Here is an 18317-nt window from a genome sequence, read left to right as displayed (position 1 = left end):
GTTGATGTGTCCTGATTTGTCTTTAGGCCTGTGAAGGTCCCAACTGGCCCGTCATTCATTTTTCTTAATATTTACTTCACTCTGCTGTCACATGTCTGTCCATTTCATCCACTTTACAAAAACTCATTCTAGACAGTGAGCAGTGAGCTCTGGCATGAGCAACACTGAGCTGTCAATCACATAATCTGCCACCGTCTGCGTTTTCTGCCCTGCTGCAGCAGTCGCTGCCCCAGAGAAACAGCTTCCCGTCTTTCGGCAGGCCTCTCTGTCTTTGTGTTGAGTGGAGGAGGATTGTGAGGAGATGGAAAACAGGACGGTGTCTGTCAGCAGATTTCATCAGCTCTTATTTAATGACATGAAATCCAAATTGACCATATTTACTGTAATGTTTCTGGTCTTATTGCACACGTTTCGTTGTTATTTGCTATTCTGCCTTATTCTAAATGGTTTTAATATCTTTCATCAAAATGCATTAACTTACATTTTTCTGTAGACATTACTAAGGCCGTATGGCCTTTGGTAAAATTACAAAATCAAATCCATTCATATCCTGCCCTACATTCATGTAATTCAATGTTCTTATAAATATATAATAATAAATGAACAAATAGTGACACTGAGTATTCTGTTTCACACAAACATTTCATGTTACAGAAGATAAATGCATTTTTGAATGCAGTTTTAGTATTTTATTTCCATGTTTAATTGCATTGTAAAGATTTGGTACCATTATCATGTCTGTCATGTATGTTCCATATATATTCAATATGTTCCTTGAGGGTCACACACACACACACACAAATACAACCCTTCCAACTTTTAAGGGGCTACTACTTTAGGGCTTTCATTTGTCCTGTTGTCGACAGACTCAAGTGCGTTGAGTACATCAGAAACTGAACACGCATTTGTATACTGTATCCAGTGTAGACAGCATCAAAGATTATAACCAACTACGGTGTGATGATTAGAACTATTCGTCGATGTCTTGCTGTGTAGGCAGGCATAATATGCCAATGTATTTGCCTGTATGACTTTCCAGATCCTGCAATATAAAAAAACAAGCTGATTTTGGAGCTTTAGTAAATAAATGCTTTGTTTATAATGAGGAGGTACAAAGACCTCTTATGCCAAAAGATCAAGGCAAATTTGATTTCTCGTGTCATGACCCCTTTAATTTTCCATTAATGATTCTGGATCTTTAGAACTGAACTGACGGGAAACCTTGGAAACAAATACTTCTCGTATGACTCTGACTGTTTGTTTGTTTTTTCAAGGTAATGTGGGCGGAACAGCAGGTGGTAAAACGAAGAAAGAAGAGGGATATTTACAACGAGCCGACCGATCCGAAGTTTGCACAGCAGTGGTACTTGGTGAGTAAATAGCTCATCGGCTTCTTTGTGTGCATACGTGTGTTCACAAACTGTTTGTTTATTTGGAAGCACTATACCTCCCGCTCAGATTGGATGGTCTGGGTGGGCTGTTGTAATGTTCTGTTTGGATTCATAGAATTCTGTTCCTTTTTCCCCTATTAAATGGGACGTTGTGTAACGGCGAACTTGTTGCCATTATGGTCATCCGGTGGAGCTTAAAGTTTAATCAGCCGGTTGTGATTTGGCTCTTCGGAAACATTCCAGAAGTGCTGGCCTTCACTTTCTGTCAGTCTTTATACATATCTTCTCCTGATATGCCACTCACTATTTTAAAGTGGGCGTATTTAATTTGTTTGTGAGTGAGATGTTGAAATGATTTATGACTATTTATATTCACACATTTTTGTTGATCTAAATTCATTTCATTCCAATTGAAGATTTTTACTGTTTGTATGCAGTTTAATCTGCAATTTGATGAAAATACACATTTTCATGAGAAATGAGCAGCATTTAGAATCAACACTACCGAAATAACGATAAAACGTGAAGAAAGCAATGCTCTGAGAGTCACTTGACTAAAGAAGTGCTTGATCACCTGCTTCTTACTTGAAAACACAAGAATTCGAAGCAGCACCCCAATTGCATCTGGCGTAAATATTAGCTGCCTCCTCCAATAAATCTCTGGATGAAAGGATGTAACAAAGATGGGTGAAAGAGGGGATATGTTTGTGATCGAAAAGATTACATGGCAGTGACTGATCAGCCTAAACATTATGACCAGTCACGGGTGAAGCAAATATTGTTAATCATCTCCTAACAAGGCCACAGATTGAGGTCTAGGTAGATTAGATGGTAAGCAAACAATCAGTTCTTATAATCAACGTGTTGGATGCAGGAGAAATGCACAGGAATAAAGGTCTGAGCGACTTTGACAAGTGCCAAATTGTAATGGCAAGGTGCCTGGGTCAGACTATCTCTGGCTTGTGGCTTGATCCCAGCAGTGGAGAGAATTTACCAACAATGGTCTGAGGAGGGACAAACCACAAACTGGCAACAGGGTGTTGGGCCTCCAAGGCTTATTGTTGCTCGAGGACAACGAAGGCTATCCCATCTGGTCCGAGCCAATAGACATTCTACTGTGGCACAGGTCACACAAACTTTTAATGATGGTTATGGGAGGAAAGTGTTACAACACCCAGTGCATCGCACTCTGCTGCGTATGGGACTCTGTAGCCGCAGACCAATCAGAATGCCTATGATGATCCCTGTCCATCGTCAAAAGTGCCTACAATGGGCATGCAAGCGTTGGAACTTGATCTTGAAACCAAGTTCGATCGACAGCGGCTCCACCTCACATCCTTCAGGTCTTGAAGGATCTGCTGCTAATGTCCTGGTGCCAGATACCACAGGACACCTTCTTGTAGACTTCTTTCCTAGTGCTGTTTTGGGAAGCATGCGCAGGGCCAACAGCATATTAAGCATGTGGTCATAATGTTTTGGCTGATCTGTGTATTTTTCTATTATTATCTTAGATCTGCTCCACCTCTTTTAATTGGATAGAAATTTCATTTAGATTACACCAATTCTTCTTTTTTCCCGTGTTTGAGGTGTTTACAAAGGCTTTTTTCATATTGAGCTATTAGTGAGATTATTATCATTATTAGGCTCCATGTAAATGTAGCTCATGTGATCATATGACCATTTGTTAAGGTTGGAAAGCTTATGATTCAGTTCAGTTTTTTTTAAAGATGGTTTTAGAGTGCTATATATCAACTCTGATACTATAATAATTCATGCAGTGTTTTACTGTTATTTGTAATGTTTTTCTTATAGTCTCTTATTTTTCTACTTTCACTATTACTAAAACAATGACCATTAAATGAATGTGCACTTTTTAAAACCCTCATGAATACTTAAATTATAACTTAAATATCTGTTTTCAATGACAGTAGTGTGTGTGTGTGTGGTTTGTTTGTTTAATATGAATATATTTATTTATTTAACTAGTTGTTAAGGTTCCCCCCACACCCCATTTATGTTTTTTATGAGAATTCTGAGAATCATTAATTTGTGTTAAGTCATTGCTCAGTCATTCTTCATTCAGTGGTGATTCAACAGACTTTTTTTTCCAGCTAATGAACCAAGACAATAGATGCTTTTTCTCACATCATTTTGAGGAATGTCATGACTTGGAAAAAACCCACAAAAAAAAAACAATAAAATTGTACTCTGAGCTCCAGTCCTTTTTCAACACATTTTTTTCCCCATCTTTGTGGCAATCAATCATGTTTATCAGTACAACGGGTAAAAGCCACTCAATAACATTTCCACAGATTGGAATGCTGGGAAAGTTGGCCGAAGGTTATCAACTGCAATTTATCAGCCTCACCGCCATTATAACTGGACCTTTGAGGCAAGATTGCATCATTTTGCCTGATGTAGACCTAAGAAATAAACTGTCAGTTCTCTTCGTTTGACTTGCAATCCCAGGATACACAAGAGAATGTATAATTTTGGGGTCATCAGACCTTACTGCGCCTTACTGGCTTCAATTTCTCCCTGCAACCACCCTGGGGAGCAGAGCAGTTACACTGTGACCAAGAGGAGATTCAAAGAGCCATGCAGAGAAATAAATTCAATTTTCTGCTCAGATAAACTCGGGTGGCCACGCTCATTTCTGCACTGGAGTGACACACGTGTGAAGTGGGGTGAAGTCAGATCTCTTTGGTCAGACAGTGGTTGGCTGTACCGTCACCCTCACAGTGCACCGATATGAAAAATTTGGCCCTATATTTGAAAGCCGATAACTGATATATTGGCCGATAAATCTAAATCCGAATTTTATAGCATTTTTTAGAGACTGATTACAAAAAAAGTCTCATCAATAAAAGCCATGTCCCAAGCACTTCAACATGAATCAAACCTATACAGTACAGTAGCCTAGTTTGAACCAGTGTGAGTTTTAAAATTAATTTTACACTCCTATGGCCAACTTTCCTGATCAAAAAGAAAATATATATATATATTGCCATAAATAAATAAAACAATGCCTAAATAATGCAAACAAGTCATTTGACAACATTACGTGTGTATAAAGAATCAACATGTATATGCCATGGATAAATAACATGGAATAGCCTATGCATGGACAATAATTCAATTAATTATATTTATACAACATAAACATAATATTAGAACTTATATCTGCACAAAATGACACTAATGCATAAGTGAACCTGAAGTTACGTGCTAGTCAGAATATGTCCTGTTGTGGTTGCACTGAAACACGGCAACTAAACCCGAAGAATTCACAGCGGTTTTTATTACAATTATCGGCTTTAAGATATCAGACAAATTTTCTTATTGGACCGATAACATTAAAAATGAACATCGGCAGATTCCGATATGGTGGCCGATATATCGTGCATCCCTAGTTTGTTTTTGTTGCAGTCGACTTATGCTCACCAAGGCTGCATTTATTTGATCAAAAATATAGTAAAAACAGTAATATTGTAAAATATTACAATTTAAAATAACTGGTGATTTATGTTTGAATATGTTTTAAATGTAATTTGTTCCTGTGATGTCAAAGCTGAATTTTCAGCATCATTACTCCAGTCTTTAGTGTCACATGATCCTTCAGAAATCATTCGTATATGCTCATTTACTGCTCAAGAAGTATTTCTTCTTATTGTCAATGTTGAAAACAGTTGTGCTGCTTAATATTTTTAATACATAACTGTTATGTATTTTTTTAGGATTATTTGAGTAGAAAACGTTTTTTTTTAAAAAGCAAATAAAGCATTCATCTGAAACATAAATCTTTTGCAATATTATGAATGTCTTTACCATTTTTTTATCAATTTAATTCATCCTTGCTGAATTAACTATAATTTTCTTTCTATTGATTTATTTATTCAAATTTTGTTTTGTTGATTACAAATATGTATAGTATTTTCTTTTGTTTTATTTATTTATATTTATATATATATTATATATAATATAATATATATTATTATTTTATTATTATATATTTTAAAAAAAACATTTTTTTCCATAATTCAGTACATTAAATGATAGGTTTTTAATCTCCTTTAATTTATTTCCTCTGTCACGAAAACATTCTGGCATCAGTGCAAAAACTGCTTCATATTATATTATATATTAGTTTGTGTGGAAATAACATAAAATCGTGCAACATAAAACTAGTGTAAACACTACAGCAAAATCTCTATCAGTTAACACAGCAAGAGAACCACAAGAAAACCAGAAACTCCAGACCTGAGGGTACTGTTTTTAAGGGCATGGAGTGTGGCAGGGCATTGCAATAACAGACAGGATGTTGTGAAAGAATTTACTAGAGTTTCAGCATCTTTCATGTGTGGTACAGGACGCCATGTGCTATTGAGGTGACTGCAGTCTGCAGGCTTGAACTAGAGAGCTGATTTGAGCTTCAAAAGTGAAAGATAATCCTCAAGCACAGGTTGATGTTTGGCGTCAGCTGAATAGCTAGCCGGAGAGAAGTGGCGTCTGCTGATCTGTTTTTTTCCCCCCTGTTCCATTCAGTACAATGAAGATCATCGTGACCTCAACGTGAAGGAAGCCTGGAAGCAGGGCGTCACTGGACAAGGCGTCGTCGTGTCCATATTAGATGATGGAATTGAGAAAAACCACCCAGATTTGCTTCAAAACTATGTGAGTTTGAGTAAACAACCATTTCCTTTGACATGAAACCTAAAACTAAATAACTTCACTGAATGTTCCCTCATATTTTCAGGATCCAGATGCTAGCTATGATGTTAACGATGGCGACCCAGACCCTCAACCTCGATACACCCAGCTCAATGATAACAGGTATTGTGTACAATGTAACCAGTTAACATAATTGACTGTAATTTACTTGATGGAATCAAACCTAGTTTAGGTCCCCATTTGCAAACCCAGTGACTCATGGGCTGTTGCAGCTCAAACTGTTGTTGTGTGTTTTTCCCGTCTTTGCCATCACTGTATTTTGTGCCTAGGCCTGAAGCTCCTGGCATAAAACCAGCTGAAGTATGAATACTGCTATACATTTACTGCTTTACTTAATGAGGCCAAAGGTTTCCCCTGCAGCGTGGAGATGGGCACAGGAATACACAGCCTGTAATAGTGTGATTAGTGCTGTTGCCGTAGCCCATTTATATTGGACAGGAACTGCTTTTTCTAATGAGTTTTTTTTTTGCCTAACCAGCAAGCAAATGGTACCACTATAATTTTCAGAAATGCAATCTACAATAATGATTTTCATTCATCATTATTCATTTTTTGCATCATTTACTAATTTAATGGTGTTACACATGATCACTCTTGGTCAGATGCAGTTTACTATGTAAAATTCCTACAAAAAAAAAAAAAAACTTCTGCAGTTTATGTGAATTGACTCAGCATAATGCAAAACATACAACAAAAGAAGTTACTTGATATATTAGTGCACATTCAGTGACATTCACACTGACAGCTATTCAGAAGTCTCTGTACTGTAGCTGGCGTTCCCACTCGGCTGCATGCTGTTTTCTGTTCAAGTTTATCCTACAGTATGTAGGGTCACTGGGTGTGCTGGAGCTAGCATATCTTCCAGCCGAAAGCATATTTTTTACACTAAATTAAATTCATTTATATGTAATACTCTTGAGACAAACATGCAGTTAGTAGTAGGCAGCAGGCAACCGCTTTCACTGGATGCTTTCTGTGTTGTGCGTTTCGTTGCTGGGAAATTAGTTTCTTTGTGATTGATGTGTTGTAAATTTAGTTCCCTCTGTGGATTGTTTTGTTGCCTTGGTAATGGCTATTCACTTTACTGGGTGTTTTTTGGCCTAGTTCATAAATCACCAGGGTTTTAGGTTAAATTGTGAAGAAGGTTGGTGTTGAGAACGGGTTACTTTAAAGGAGAAGATTCTGTCAATATGTCAATCTGAACCTGTAAGCTTTTTTCTTTCTGTGAAAATCTCCATTTAGACACAGTTAGTAGTGACCTTGGACTTTCAAGCTCCAAAAAAACCCTCAAATTAGTCCATGCGACTTGAGCGCTAAATTCCTGGTCTTCTGGAGCCATACGATAGTTTTGTGACAAACCAAAAATAACAAAATCCCTAATTGTTTACCTCTGCCACAGCTCGCCATTGTTGTTGTTTTATTTGTTTTATGCGGCATATTTGATTTGACAGCTGCATTGGAGATGAAAAAAAATGAATAAATAGTTTGGGTTCGGTAAGGTTTTTAAATGTTTTTGCTGCCTCCTATGTTTACCAAGGCTGCATTTTTTTTATCCCAAAATAATAATAATAGTAATATTGTGAAATATTATTAACATTTTTAAATAACCATTTTCTATTTTAATATATTTTAAAGTGTAATTTATTCCTGTGATGGCAAAGCTGAATTTTCAGCATCATTACTCCAGTCTTCAGTGTCACATGATCCTTCAGAAATCATTCTAAAATGTTGAATTTATGCACATTAAACATTTCTCATTGTTAAAAATGTTGAAATTGCTTAATGTTTTTGTGGCATCCATGTTCATGTTTTTTCAGGATTCTTTGATGAATAGAAAGTTCAAAAGAACAGCATTTATTTGAAATAGAAATGTTTTGTAACACAAATGCCTTTACAGTCACTTTATGGCTGTAATGCATGCTTCATGAATGAGAGTAAAAAACTTTTTTTTTTTAATCTTACTGACCCCAAACTTTTGAACGGTAGTGTAAAAATATCTGTCTGTTTATCACTCAAAGATATAGGCTATAGCTATAGCTGGAATATATACACATGAGTGATATGAGCTTTTTCACAGTGCTTTTATATTGTTTTTTTGATTCAGTTTGTGGGCAATATAAACTTGTGGTCATTCTATGCAAAAGATCTGTATGAAGATTTAAACATGTTTTTTTTGTTGTTTTTTTTCAAAAGTTTTCCATGGAATAACTAACAGTATACAAGTTTGTAGTGAAATGAAGGTTGGTCAATTATGACAGAACGATCATTTCATCGGGTGAACTATTCCTTCTATTCATTTCTGTCATCACCGCCCCTCCAAACTGAATCAAATATATATTTATAAAACAAGACATTGTTATGGACATCACGGCTAAACTCTCTGTTGCCATCTAATGAAGAGTTGAACTCTGGTCTGTCCTTATTTCCCTTTGGGATTTTCTTCTTTCGTCCATTTTTTTTTTTTTTTTTTAGGATACCAGCCAAAGAGCCGTTTTTATCTTGAGGCTAACCATGATCGGTGATGACAGGCAGAAAAGCGTATAGTTATGAGTGGGTAGAAATCAATGCTCTTGGGCTGAATGGCACTGCTTTGCAGTCTTTGGAGGGGCCGTCCCGTGCTCCTCTAATGAAAGTACCTCACAGTGTAGGTCGCGTTGGCGTAACTCCTATAATGGACTCTAATGAAATAACATCTTTGGTGCTAGATAAAATGTGATCAAGTTTGACTTTTAAAACATTTCGTAAATGATTTTGCAATGCAGAAACACTTTCCTAGTCACTATAAAGCATTAAGGATCAGTTAAAATGTCTCTATTTGATAATGCAAAGACAGCAGGAGATACATTAGTAGCAGTAGTACAACAGCAGGAGCAATTTTGCTCGTCCTACACGTTATTTAGCTGCCATGTTTTCTTCTGACCCCTGCTGTGAAATTCCCCTTCTTCAATCCACAATTTTTTCAGATACCCATCTCTTCTTGTTGCTTTATTCCTCTCTGTTCTAGCACACTGCACTCCAGATAGGTATTTCACCATTGCACTGATCTGGTCTTTGCATCTTATACCACAGAACCACAAAAATGGTTTCAGGTTTGCAACAGTAGCAGGGAACCTTTAGTAACACTTTCTGTTCTCAAGCATTGTGACACCAACCCTGTGTGTGTGTATGTAAATGAGTAAGTGCATATATGTATGTGCAATACAAAATCATTGCATCACATGCAATTTAATAATTTGCCATTTTAAATTTGCAATTATTAAGTTATTAAAAAAACATAGTTAAATTGATGATTTTAAAATGCTTTTAATGGGCAATTCAGTAACCCATTTCTTATATTTAGTTTAAAAGCTCAATTTCAATGAACAGATTCATATTCTTATTACTCTTATGACTATTATTGGATAAATATTACTGTTTGTAGACTGATATGTATTGTTTTCTTGGTGCATGTACAGTACATGATAATAGTTTCTTACATTAATTTTTTTCGATCTATTTTTCGTTTTACTTAAAACATTTCGAATCTTGGCTTTTATTAATGCTTTTTATCGGTTTCGGAGCTAAAGTATAAATACAGAAATGTTTTCAAATATCTTCAAAGGATGATAAATATTGAGATTTAACCATAGCCCCCACCCCTAGTGTTTGTATAGTGCGTTTTAGTGTGCTTTTCTCAGTGTCAGATCTGGATTTTTTGTAAAACACCCGTTTACCAGTGCTCTAACAATCCTCGGCTGTGCTATAAAGTGGATAAATAATGCAGTTCGCATTTTGAATTTTTAAGTGCGTTTCCACGGAAGTGGGGCAGGTTGAGTCAGCGCTGTGTTTCAGAAGAAACCTAAGCTGTGGCGAGAAGTGTTGGAGCCACATAAAGGCCTTTCTTTTCATACTTTCATCTCTGAACAGCTCTTTTCCGTAAAACAATTATTGTTTTTTGTTTCATTTCTGTATTTTACCTTAAAATTATTTTTCAGATATTTTTGTGTACATTGTCTGTGTATGATAAAATTTAAAAATGATATCATTCATATATATATATCTGTGTGTGTGTGGTGGTGTTGGTCTATGTACACATGCAGATGGATGTCTTTTTTTATAATTCGTTGTATTTAATTTTCTTATCTTTCTCTCTAGATATCCGATACTCGTATCAGTTGACTATGCCAAGCACCTTAATACATTAATTACTCTCATGTGCAGTTCTGTGTTGACTCTTACCATATGTTAAAAATAAAATAAAAAATTCAGTTGGCTTTGATTCAATTACAGATTGAGACTGAGTCTCAAGCTTTCCTCTGCACTTAAAAATGTTCAGCAGTGAGTTATAGCAAAGATGAACATGTATTAGAAATCATATCTTTTATAGATCGCTGTCTTCAGCAATGCAGTGCTTTATGGGCGTTTGGCACAACTTTAGAGACCCGTTCTCTCAGGGTGTAATCTGATCAAGATCGGCTCAAAACGTGTGCTGATAAAACATCAGAGGTTACCATAACACACAGTGTTGTTTGGTGTATTAAAACTGCACATCTGGAAATGCCTTTTGTTCAGACAAAGGCAGGATGAAGTATTCCCTCATATACAGTTCCCACAGTTAATGTGTTTGTACTAGCCAGTCAAGTGAGTTTTGCTTAGCAGCAGCTCAAAACGGACTGTATACTTTCCTGTCCTGTCATTGTTAATTCATCAGGCACAATATGAGAGAGAAGACAGAAATATGTAGTGTTAAGTCGAGCAGAACAGCTCTGCTCTTCCATAAAATCATAACTCGTGGAGGATAGTGAGCCTTCCGTTAAAGATTCCGCTTGACGGCCTCTAGACTTGCGCCTGGTTTCTCTCCCAAGATTAAAACACTGAAGCACTCCCCTGGATTTATTTTCCTGAGCCTCCGATAAAGCCAGCTGGAATACTGCCTAATCCAATTTTAAGATGGTTATGAATACATCTGTACTGAATGTATTAAAACACTCAGTATGTGTAACGTGGGCCTGCTAATTCAACCAAAACATGCTGATCTTTCTGCAGGAAACCTTTTTTACATATGATATCCAACTATATTTTTTCATTCACTTCTGATAACCTCCAATTAACACGGCATATCATGGTGTTTAATATGGTGAGGGTTGTAGATGATAATATGCATTCTGTAGAAGCTTTGTTATTTTGATGCATTCAGATGCATTCAGAAACCCTTGTTATTAGCGACACCGCTGGCCGTTAAATGAACTGCACCCAGCAACTTACTGCTCGTGCTCACACTCGTGCATACATACAGTAAATTTTTCGTAATTTGCTCAAAAGTAAAAAAGATTTTGGAAACGGCTTTGCAGCAATATACTGTTAACGAACATCTAGGCATCGTTCACACTGAGAGCGACATTTAGATGTGCACACACTTTCCTCTCAATAGTCAAATAAACAACAAAAATGAAAGGTGAGAAAACAGCAGTAAACAAAGCATCTGCTCATAGCAATGTGCATTTGCAGCAGCTCTGCAATTCACTGGCATCATGTCGACAGATGAAGTAATTAAAATTACACTTATGATAGTTTGATGAAGTGTATCTGAGAATATAGACTATATAGATCTGACTATGTGAGAATATAGTTTGAATTTATCCCCTTTCTTTGCATGACACATTGACATTACAGTACAGATTATCTATTTTGGCATTATCCCCAATATTGTGTAAGCATTCATTTTATGTGTCATTGAACGGAAGAGAGGTTCCCAGTGAAACCGGCCCAAGTCACATTAATATCAGTCTACAGGTTTTCATAGACAACCTAGAAAGTCAGGGAATTGGTGTTGTTTTTTAAGTTTCATCACAAGCTGTTCACACATTGGCGGTACAAGAAACGATTAATAAAGCCGCTTTAATGTGAGAATGCTGGAACATTTTCAGTGAGGAATCCTTGTCAGTTGTCAGAATCTTTTATTTATTTATTTATTTATTTATTTATTTATTTATTCTCTAAAATAGTGAGATGTCAGTCCTTTTCAAAATTTTAATTAGTAGGTCAACGAGCAGTTATGCACTTAAAGGTTTACCCAAATATATAATTTATGCACCCTCATCTCAATCCAAACACAAGATAAGTAATTGAATAAATCATAAAGTCATTAATTTAATGGACAAAATGGCATTTTTGAAATGTCATTTTATCCACATGAGGGTAAATGTAATTTTTTGTTTAAATTAACCCTTTATTAGCCCTTTCCCATCACATCTGCTGTCTTTACATGTTTTGAATGACATTGCACTTCTAGCAAAAGCTATTGAAAATATAGTTCCAATTGCCTCACTCATTATCTCTTCCATATGTAAAGAATAGTTTGCTTGGTTGCGTCTACAAACTTTTAGGATGACTTCCTGTGGAGGAGATACCAAACAGTCATCCAGCCCAGAATAATCCTGTTCTTATAAGAACTGAGCTGTATGTCAAGAGCAGTACGTTTGCAGGTTTGAATCCTCTCAGGGTTATATAAAGGTCCAAACCGGATGTCTTAGTAAAAACGCCTGTGGTGTTGGAGAAAGCAGATGGTCCAGCGTGTCCTACATTGACTGATTTTCTTCTGTTATATGAAGCAGAAATACTCTTATTTTACATCTGCTGTTAGTGCTGATTGACTTTTTGGCAAATTTTATGCAGTACTCTTATGTCTTATAAATGTTTAGATTTCTATTTCAGATAAATGCTGTACTTTTTTTTTATTTATTTATCAAAGAACAAGAAACAAATGTACAACAGTTTCCACAAAAATATGAAGCAGAACAATTGTTTTCAACAGTGATAATAAGAAATGTTTCTTGAGCAGCAAATCAGCATATTAGAGTGATTTCTGAAGGATCATGTGACACTGAAGACTGGAGTAATGACGCTGAAAATTCTGCTTTGCCATCAAAGGAATAAATTACATTTTTACATTTGCATTCAAATATATTCACAAAGAAAATGGTTAATTAAACTTGTTGTCATATTTCACAATAATTAGCTGTTTTTTTTTGTTTTGTTTTTTTACATGTTTGATTAATTAGTGTAAAATGTGTTTCGACTTGCTCATTACTGGGCTCACACATAAACTACAGTTTCAGGATTTCATAGAAAACTGCTCAGGTTTCCACACGATTCGAGTTCTACACATCTCCCGCCTCTTGCCTGCTCATTTACGAGATGTTTTGCCTAATTTTATTATGCTTTTTCAGCTGCCAGTGTAAAAGTGTATTACTCTCAGCTCTGTAAAAGTCAGTTTAAATCAGCAGAATTTTGCCTAGATTTTTGTCCTCCCAAAATCAGTGCAGGAAATGCAATGGTCTGCACATTCCTTCCGGACCTGCTAGATTCAATCTGAAATGGCAATAAAACTCTTATATTTGTCCAGGCTTTACATCTATCAGACAGCTCAGTAGTGGCATATCTCACTCTCAACATCAGAAACCTGCATCTGTTTAGCTTTAAAGTGAGTCAGCATGGGGGGAAGGCAACGCAAGGTGTCTAACCAAACTAAACCTTCAGCATTAAACCATCCAGCCACGGTGACAGCCCATGAATTTGGATGCAGTCACGTACAATTATCACGTACACAAGAACAGCACTTTCAGAGGTTCAAGCCAGAGGATAATTCACAGTTATTAAAGAACAGTGGTGGGTTGGGAATTGAGAAAGCCCACGGTTATAATTTAAGCTACTGAAATCTATATCTTGTTCAGGTGCATGGGAGATGCATCGATTATCGATATGAGTCTACTGATTCACATTTTAGTTTAAAATGCATTAGAAAGGGCAAGTCAGGTTAGTGTCACTACATTGCTGTTCAGTCAGTGAATAAATGCAGATGCTTGCAATATGTCTGCACAAATTCAGTCATCCAGGGCGTTTGCATTGTAGAAATGTGTCGGAGCATCTGGACTAGTTTTTCATTTAGAACATGTCACTCATCCATGCATCATCGGGGACAGTTGAAGAATGGTGAACATTCACCACATTTATCTTCATCAAATTGTGATGTTTTGAGACAGGCAGATTTCTAATATATGTAAAGTTAAATACAAATTAAAATTGTGTAATATAAAGCAATGTTTTGAAATAAATAAATAATAGTGTAGTATATTATAGTATATTATAGTATAGTATAGATGAAGACTTCACATGCAAAAGCCGCCACCTCCGTCAATCGATACGTGTACGATCATCAAATACTTTCGCTTCAAACTCGCTAAATCCCAGCCTCAGCCCATTCAGAAATTCATTGTTCAAGCAAAAGCCTTGAAGTTCAAAGAACCAATCAGAAGACGCTAATCGAATCATGTGATTTCAAGATGAATGATGGCGTACATATGGGCTGCAAGTTTTTATCCTGTTTAAAGAGATTTTTAACTAAACAAGATGGAGGAGTATTATGAAATGGATGAACCTGTGGTACTGTAGTTTCAGTCACTGGCAAAAGGAAACGTCATCAACCTCGTAATTCTGTCCGTTCTAAGGCTAAAGACAATCGTTACAGTGGCGATGACAGGATTTTGGGAGTAGCATGTAAACACACCAGTGTTTCGTGTGATACTGTAACTCTGACAGAAACGGACATAAGCTACATTAAAGAACAGCTCTATTCTACCCATGATAAAGTGAAACATGACGCCGACTTAGAGGTTTTTGCAAAAACACACACACACACACTGACAATCAAATTAGTTAAATACTAATGAATTGACTAAAGTGACATTTTTGAAAAATGGCATTTCAATAATTGACTAATAACCTTTTCATTGCCATTTAAGTGAAATTACTGAACCTAAACATAGGAGCCTGATAAAAATGCTCATTTAAAAGAAAGAGGTTTTTGCATCTGAAGTTTTCGTATGTAATGTATGTATAAAAGTTAAATAAACATATGAAATAAAAAGAATATTATGTAAATATTTTATATACATCAAGTCCACATATTTTGTCCCACAAAGATTTATCACTAAAATGTAAAATTCAATATAAATGATGATATTTAATCATATTTACGTCATGTGCACACTTTTTGTTTTGTAATCTTGCATTCACTCAAACAAATACCCTCTTGTAATTTTAACGATCCGCAAGCTTGGTTCCCATAAAACCTCCTCCTTTTGGATGTAATCTAGGTCCCATGATCCTCCTTATTTCAGGACTGAGTATGTCTGAGACATTAGCCTCACTGATCTCATGCTTGCTATGAATGGACCGATGACTGCAGGGGTTCTCCTGGGATTTCACTGATCCTTCCTCTGTGCTGTTTAACTCTGTGTTTAGCCTTCATTGCTCTCTTGACTTTTATATGTCTGCTGACCCAGCAGATTATTGTGACACAGACGCTGTGGATTTATGCTTGAATCCATCGCCGTCTCATATGCTTGGATGTGGTGCAATGAGTGTGCATGCAGAATCTGTTTGTTAGTAAGGACAAAAAAAAAAAACGTTTAGTTGGAGCTACAGTGCAAATTCAAACAAGTTTAAAATATGTAGTATTTCTTCTGTGTTGAAAATGCTTAATATAATATCAGAATGCATTTGGATAGTGATCTAGGTGACACGTCTCTGCTCAGTCTAACTCCCGTTTCACACATAGTCCGTTTGCAGTGCGTTTGCGGTGCAGGAGCAGCACGCGCTATAGTGCTTTCACATATGCTGCGTTTGCAGTGTGATGATCCGCGGTTGTACCACAAACACATACTCACTATTTGTATTTCAAATCCAGAAGTTATGCAACAACATTTATTAAAAAAAAGTTTTGTCAGCATTTTGATTCTCTTTGTACACGTATACACTCTTTAATGGACGTATGCACGTTTAAACACAATTTAAACAATGTAGGCCTATTTTTCCATGCATTACTTCTACTTATATTAAGTTGCTCAAGCAAGTGGTCAAATATTTAATCATGTACTTGTATTAAAATCGCAAACATTTTAAATTAAAACTTAAAATGGACAAAAACAGCCTTTTCTTTTGCATTTAAATTTTAATACAATAAATCTTGCATGTCACAAAGAACTTGTTTTTCCACCTCCACGAATGAGACAAGTGTTGTTCATTATGTCTCCTTGTTGAGGTAAATTGTAGTTTTCCTTGCTTTACCCCAGTCTTAAAGTAAAAAGATCACTGTGAAAAAAGTTGTATTTAATGAAATACATTTATGGTGAAATTACTAAATTTTCAGGTCAGTCTGTGTTCATTTTGACCACAAAACATGCGCTGTCACTTTAATTCAGCGTTTGCAGCACAGCAGAAATAGACTCGGTGCGGAAACGATCGCTGCACTGCTGTAACGGGAACGGATCGACGGACCGCAACCGCGTGCAGTGTGAAAGCTCTAACCTGTTAACATGGGTACGGAAAAAAATACGCACCGCATACGCACTGCAAACGGAGTATGTGTGAAACGGGCGTAAAACCGTTGAGGTTCTTTAGCTGGTTCCTTGCCTTTGGTTCTCATTCATATTGATTAAATGCATACAGCAAAGTTGCATTTGCACTTTGTCACAGGCTGTAATCTTATTCCTAAAAGCCACGGTTATCAGTGTGTCCCCTGCTATCATATTTAACAGATAGCCGCCTGTTTTACAGCAGGACTGAGAAGGAGCTCTTCACACATGCAAAATAGCTGTGAATAAGTCCTGCGGGATGAGAAGCTTCAGTCACCTGCTGTGAATGAGGATTAGGGCGTCTTTTTGCCCGCCCCTCGTCATCAGCACTGTAGTTTGATCCTGTTGCCAGCCGTCTTTGGCAGTACTGAGAATGTTCAATTCATGAATTGCATTCCTTCATTTATGCTTGCTCCTCCTACGTGTATAAAATGCATTACATTAAATGATTTTTATTTCAAATTTGTATTTAACTCTTGATATATTTTGATTAATATAATTCTTATGGTTATAATATTATATTACAATTTATTCTGTTATGCAAGGGAATATTTTGGGAATAGTGTTTTGAAAGTGTACAGAAAAGTCATCATTCAATCTCTATCTCTCTTCTTTTTATTCTTTTTTTGAAGACACGGGACACGTTGTGCTGGAGAAGTTGCTGCTGTTGCCAACAATAGCATCTGTGGTGTCGGAGTGGCCTACAATGCCAAGATCGGAGGTGAGTTGGCGTATTTAAACATACATTTATCGTGTTTTATCACGTACAGTCTATTGTCAGCACACACCCTGCCCTTTCTAATATTTGAATTGCAAAACACCTTAGTGAAGCATTCAATTAGCTTTGCATTCAGATTAGCCCTGTCTCTGTCCATTAAACTGTATGATAACTCTTCCTCCTCTCCGTACCGAGAGCACTTCAGAAGAGGAACTCCATTAGTGATGGCTTCATGAGCTCAAGTGGGACAGTTATCACAGGCTCCAGCACAGGTCCCTTTGCGCCAACGATTTGGACGCTAGCATATGTAATCCTTTTAATTGGCTGAGGTGATTTGATCCTTTTCGGTGCAGATTTTCTGCTGTCTACAGGCTCTTGGACTCAGGAATAAATGTCATTGATAGTGTCGTTGATAGTGACAAATGCTTTCCACATTCTCTCCAAAAAAATCTCACTTTAGAATATCAATATGATAAAATGCTTCACTTTACTGGGTAAATTCACTAAAATATGCAAATTGTCATTATTAATTGTCACCCTTATGTTGTGCAAAATACTGTTTGACTTTCTTTGGTTTAACACAAGCAGAATTGTTAAGCAGAATTTATTTACTGCTCTTCTCCAGTACGATAACTTCATAACGATAGCTGTTCATCACCAAAAGCTATCATATGACTGCAAAAGAATGATAGTACACAAGCTGTATGAACTGTTTAACATTTTTTTATTGTGTTTTTTTTTCATGGGAGAAAAAAATCACATTTGTTTGAAACAAAATGAGGTTGAGTAAATGATGACAGAATTTTCATTTTGGGTGAATTAAGTTTTACCATTTGATAGCACATTTGATGAATGACACCACAGAATAGATTATGTAACACCTTTATGTTTCTGTTTATGTTACATGTATTATGAGGTCACACTGGCTCTATACAGCAGCAGCCATTATAGCATTTTTGAGCACTGACTAATCAAACAACATTTAGGTTCTGTATGTTCAGAGAGAAATTGCTTTTAACGACACCCAGGAGATTTTGGTGTTTTATTCTATTTATTTTAAACTTTTGACTCTACCTTGTATGT

General features: G+C 36.3%; 1 protein-coding gene across 2 annotated transcripts in view; it reads left to right on the top strand.

The window, feature by feature from the left end:
• Positions 1 to 18317, top strand: part of furina (furin (paired basic amino acid cleaving enzyme) a) — an 87976-nt gene that overhangs the window by 46411 nt on the left and 23248 nt on the right. For both annotated transcript variants that reach the window (XM_084109145.1, XM_084109146.1), the window contains exons 4-7: positions 1275 to 1370; positions 5937 to 6065; positions 6148 to 6224; positions 17149 to 17237. In XM_084109145.1, the coding sequence (XP_083965271.1) occupies positions 1275 to 1370; positions 5937 to 6065; positions 6148 to 6224; positions 17149 to 17237 (391 nt within the window). The remainder of the gene's footprint in view (positions 1 to 1274; positions 1371 to 5936; positions 6066 to 6147; positions 6225 to 17148; positions 17238 to 18317) is intronic.

The sequence above is a fragment of the Abramis brama genome, assembly GCF_963993115.1.
Source record: "Abramis brama genome assembly, chromosome: 3".
Taxonomy (NCBI): domain Eukaryota; kingdom Metazoa; phylum Chordata; class Actinopteri; order Cypriniformes; family Leuciscidae; genus Abramis; species Abramis brama.
Note: the sequence above shows the minus strand (reverse complement) of the source record. Positions and strands in the feature narration are given on the sequence as shown.